Source organism: Elephantulus edwardii, unplaced genomic scaffold (assembly GCF_000299155.1).
Source record: "Elephantulus edwardii isolate Elephantulus edwardi_28Jun2011 unplaced genomic scaffold, EleEdw1.0 scaffold00037, whole genome shotgun sequence".
NCBI classification, from domain to species: domain Eukaryota; kingdom Metazoa; phylum Chordata; class Mammalia; order Macroscelidea; family Macroscelididae; genus Elephantulus; species Elephantulus edwardii.
The window spans coordinates 1,735,373-1,740,604 of NW_006399787.1; the positions used below are offsets into that span (position 1 = coordinate 1,735,373).

General features: G+C 42.2%; 1 protein-coding gene across 1 annotated transcript in view; it reads left to right on the forward strand.

Annotated features, from left to right (window-relative positions):
* GTF2A1 (general transcription factor IIA, 1, 19/37kDa) overlaps nt 1-5,232 on the forward strand; it is a 76,637-nt gene that overhangs the window by 997 nt on the left and 70,408 nt on the right. Inside the window, exons 2-3 of the mRNA XM_006884632.1 lie at nt 1,311-1,312; nt 2,297-2,398. Coding sequence (XP_006884694.1) covers nt 2,384-2,398 — 15 coding nt within the window. The 5' untranslated portion in view covers nt 1,311-1,312; nt 2,297-2,383. The remainder of the gene's footprint in view (nt 1-1,310; nt 1,313-2,296; nt 2,399-5,232) is intronic.

Here is a 5,232-nt window from a genome sequence, read left to right on the forward strand (position 1 = left end):
CCCCCCCCCGGCCCGGCCCGGTCCGGTCCGACCCGGCGCTCCGGCCACTTGTGTGCCGTGCGAGTGGCCGTTGGCCGGTTCGGGGGGCTGCTCCGCGTTTTCCCGGGGGGCGAGGCTTTCGGACCCTTCACTGGGGCCATTTTATGTGGACGGAAAAAGGACGAAGGTTGAGAAAGTACTTCTCGCAGTTCCTTCCGAATCGGTAAAATGGCGAAGGGGAAGCAAAACCCCTCGGTATCTCCGACTAGCAGAAGCACAGCACCAAAAAAAAAAAAAAAAAAAAGAAAAAAACAATATATATATACCGGACCCCAAACCCGACAGTGGTCAAAAGTGCCCCGGCTTTCGCCTTCCAATTTGCCCCTTTTCGGTTCCTCGCGATCACGTAGGTTTGCAAAAAGCAGTCACATCCATCCCCTCCGGCCCCCCGACCCCGGCTCCTTTTTATTGTGACACTGAAAGCACCGCTCTCGGCCCGTCCCCGAGCGCCGCCGACCAGCCCGCGGCCGCCCGACCCCGTACCGTTGGCGACTCGGGCCGATCCATCATGGCTGCGGCCGCCCAGCCTGCCTTTGCGTCCCCGAGCCTTGTGGTCCTCCTCCCTTTGGCTGCCCTGTTTATATAGAGCCATTGCCGCTCTCTAATATAGACTCTGCCAGGATGGGAAGGTGCTTTTCAGGCCTACGTCACCGCCTCTCCATTTAAACACCAGATCCGGCTTTAAATAGTGAGCGGGGCTGGGAGGTGCGTGCTCCCGAGGCGAGCGGCGGCCGCGTGCGGAGCTCCCGCCGTTCCCGGGGCCCGACTCGGAGCCTGTCAATTTCGCCCCTAACGGGGGGTCCTTGGGGGGGGTGAGCTCCCAGCGCGCCGGATGGCTGGCCGGGTGCAGCAGCGAGGGTTAGCCGCCTTTGTTTACCGGGGAGGAAGCACTCCGGATTTAGAAAACTCAAATGTTTTGCGTGGATTTTTTTTTTTTTAAAAGGGGGGTAAAAAAGGATGTGAAGCATTTAACTTGGGTCGGATTTCTTGTGTCGGAAGGAGGTGTGTGCATAAAATGGTTTGCAATTTAAAAATGCTTCCCGCGTTCAGTGTGAGCTGCAGAGAGACTCGATTTGTGGAGATGTGCTGATGGAGGCAAGGACATTGAGGAGGCACCTTAGAAGTAAAGCTCCTCATAGTGTATTGTTTTCTCTTTTTTAAAAATATTTAATATTTTCTGCTAATAACACAACAGGCTTTTCAGAGAAGTAAAAAAAATAACTAAAGCTTTCCAATAGGACTTAAGGATAACAGCTTAAGATGAGAATGAGGCGTCAGCTGGGTTTAAAAGAAGTTGTAGGAAAATAAATTGCTTTTATTGCATTCCTTAGAGGTATGGTATCCAGTATACCATTAATCCAATTTATTTACTATTGTTGCGTGCAGTGTGGGTTTAAAATTTTACACTTAACAGTAAGTAACCTTGATCCCTCTGTCAGAAAAATTCTGTAATTGGAATAATTTTAGATAGACCAGGGGGATTGACACTTTGGAAAAGACCTTCTAATTAATCACTTGAAGTTGCCACCACTTGCCCTGTAATGTACCAGTCTTTAAGTTTGAATATCAAGTAGAGTCACTATCAAGTAGATCCATATACTCAGAGCATCCCTATTTTGAGGGCTTCTCAGTTTATGTGACAACTATGCTATGTTATCATTTATATGCTTCGTGAAGAATATACTTAATGTACTTAAAATTCATCATTGTTGTGTGCTCTCCTCAGGGTTCAGATTATTACCGGAGAAATGACTTTAAGTCATAGATTCTCCAGACAGGATTCACACCAAGTAAAGAATAATAGAAATCAGACACAGCAACCAATAAAATTATTGGTGATATTCTGCTAGGAATTCTATGTTAAAGTGAAATTTTACTTGAAATTGTATGGGTGTTGTATCTATGAGGCCTTTTGGCTTAATAATTGGTGTTAATAGTTTAAATAAGTTCTTGTTAGGTGCCACTCATGGTGTTAGGTGTGACTCAGTGGTAACCTTTTGAATAGATCTGAACCTTGCACCATCTTCAAGATCTCTGATACTGAATTTGGTTACTTTTCCTACTTAATCTTGTTCAGTGACAACAGCGTTTTTTGGGTTTTTTTTTTTGTTCAATAAAGACACATGATCATTAAATTGGCTTCATCTTTAGTCATATCTTCTGAGTTTTAAGTAGTTAATAGGACTTTAGTTTGTTTTGAATTAGTGAAAACTTTAAAAATGGGTTTTTTTAGCTGTCTCTTTTTTTTCTTCCAAAGCCTAAATTATATAGATCTGTGATTGAAGATGTTATTAATGATGTGAGAGACATATTTCTGGATGAAGGAGTAGATGAACAAGTCTTGATGGAATTAAAAACGGTGAGTATCCCTCTTTTTCATTTTTGAAATACTGATGTATTTATTTAAACCTATTATCTAGAGGTTTAAGTCCTAATTTTTCCATAGCATGAATATTTGGTAAAAAAGTGTATGTATATATGTGTGTGTGTGTGTGTGTGTGTGTGTAGTTTAATGAACGCTATTTGCATGGCTTAGTTTCCTTATCTTGTAATATGGGAATTACTAGTGCTTGGAACTGTCGGTGATTTCATCTTCCTTGGATCCTTAATCAACACCCTCAGTACGAGCAGTCAGGAGATGAAGAAACATTCCTTTGAGCAAGTCCTTTGTCAGCAACCTCTCCAGAATACTGAAAAGCAGTGACGTCAGTTTGAAGACTGACGTGCATCTGATTCAGGCCATGGGCTTTTTAGTCACTTGTTATGCATCTGAGAGCTGGACAGTGAATAAGGATTACAGCAAAGGAATTGATGCCTTTGAGCATCAAAGGGTATCGGAAAAGAGTGCTGAATAACCCATGAACTTACAAAAGAACAACTAGATCTTGGAAAAGGTATAGCTAGAATGCTCCTTGAAAGCAAGGATCATGAAGATTCATCTCATACTTTGTACAAGTTGCCAGGAGAGGCTTTTATTCATTGGAAAGGATATTGTGTTTAGATAGAGTCAGCAAAAGAGAGGAAGACCTCCAGTGAGAGAGATAGTTTGACACAGTGACTACAGCTACGAGCTCAGGTGTGTGAGAGATGATGTGGATGCCACGCTAGAATAGGATCCAGGTCTGTTGTTCAGAGGGTCAGTGGCACCTAATCACTTCCACCACATTCTAGGGTGGTTTTGAGGATTAAATGCAATTACGTTTTGCAGTGCTTATTGGCACAATGTTTGACAATTACATTAACTCTTATTGGATGATAACATTCTGTATTTTATGGCTGAAGTACCTTGATACGTGCCTGTAACAGTTTTTGGGGTTTTTTTTTGTTTGTTTCTTTATTGTCTTAATGCACAAGCATTTCAAAGTATTTGTAAATTGTGGGCATTAAATACTTCAAATTCATTGCTGTCTAGTTAGAACTGACTGAAAACACATGGAAAATTTTCCATCTTTGTCCCGTGGAGCTGCTGGATTCGAGCTGTCATAGAAGAGTAGTCTTGGGATTAGCAGCTCTGCATCTATGGACTGTGCCATCAGAGCTCCTTAGTGTCCTGAATAAGTATTTGATAACAAAATTGCCAGTTTTTTAAAAAATCAGATTCTTATGTGTGCTACATGTTCTATTTATAATACATTTTACTTGGGAAATGGATTTTCTGTCTCTTGGATTTACGTGGAAATATTTAGGAGTTGGCAGGCACAATTCCTTACAGCTAAGCAAGCCTTCAGAATTTCCTAAAGTGGAAATATTTCAATATTTTTATTTAGCATTTGTGGTTTTTTCCTGATGTTGACTCATTAAAGTAATTGGACTATTTTGGCCCCACTGGTTGGAATAGTGGCATTAAAGGTGGCACATGTACTCCTGAAGGGAACTCATACTCAGCCAAATGCCAGGAATATGCTTTTGTAATTTTTTTTCAATTAAAAGTGGTCTTGATTGGAAAAATACGGCCAGTTCAACTCACACTCAAATGCTGCTGTGATTTTTCTTTTGGAAGAAAAAAATTTTAGAACTGCAACTGTGGCTCTTGAATGTAGAGTTCTCTTACTGTTCTGTCCAAGTAAACAGTCACAGTTACATGAATCCTAAGCAGGTGACACAACCCTGCTTGCTGAAAATGAAGAGGACATGAAGCATTTGTTGTGGTAGATCAAAGACTGTAGTCTTCAACATGGATTATAGCTCAACATTAAGAAAACAGATTCTGACCACTGGCCCAATTAGCAGCTTCATAATGGTCCACAATTAGCACTCTGCACCAGCAGTCAGGAAGTCAAAAGAAAGTATGCTGTCAGGGACCTCTCTAGAGTTCTGAAGAGCAATGATGTCTTTCCGGAGACTAAGGTGCTCCTGGTTGAGACTATGGTCTTTGCAGTTACTTGCTTTGCGTCAGAGAGCTGAACAATAAGGATGATAGAAGAAGGTTTGAAGTTGTGATGCTAGAGAAGAGTGTTGAACATAACATGGACTGCCAGGAGAATGAACAGGTCTGTCTTGTAGAGGATGAAACCAAGCTGCTCCCTGGAGGCAAGGATTTTGAGGAACTATCTCACATGTTTTGGGTATGTGACCAGGAAGGACCAGTCCTTGGAGAATGACATCATTCTTGAAAGGATAGAAGCAACAACACAGGAGAGAAAGACCAAAGATGGAATGGATTGACTCAGTGGCAGGAGCATTAGGATTAGGTCTGTCGGAGATGACGAGATTGGCTCAGAATAGGGCAGGTTTCAGAGTTAATGTTCATAGGATCACTGTGCGTCTCAGGCGACTCAGTGGCACAGAACAACAAAGTATCTAGGGAGCTCTGGGAGCCTAGTGGTAAGAAATGGCACTGCAATCCCGAAGGCAAATGGCTCAAATCCAGCTGCTCCGCAGGAGAAGGGGCAATCTCCCATGTGACAGACCGCCTCTGAAAAGCCGCTGGACTGTGAGTCGGTTCTGACTTGATGGCACATAAAGACAGCAACAAAGAGTATCAGCAACAAAGTGATTTAAGTATTTATTCAACCAAGTGTAGACTGTATAACTTAATACTTTATTATAAATCAAACATCTGGCCTTAATTATGAAGATAAAATACATCTTAAAGTTTATAGGACTCTGTGGTCAACTAACAACTCCAGAGTTTTCAGTACAGATCTGCCCTTGTGGAGGAACAGATAGTCTTTCTTGTTAGCATGAAAAGTA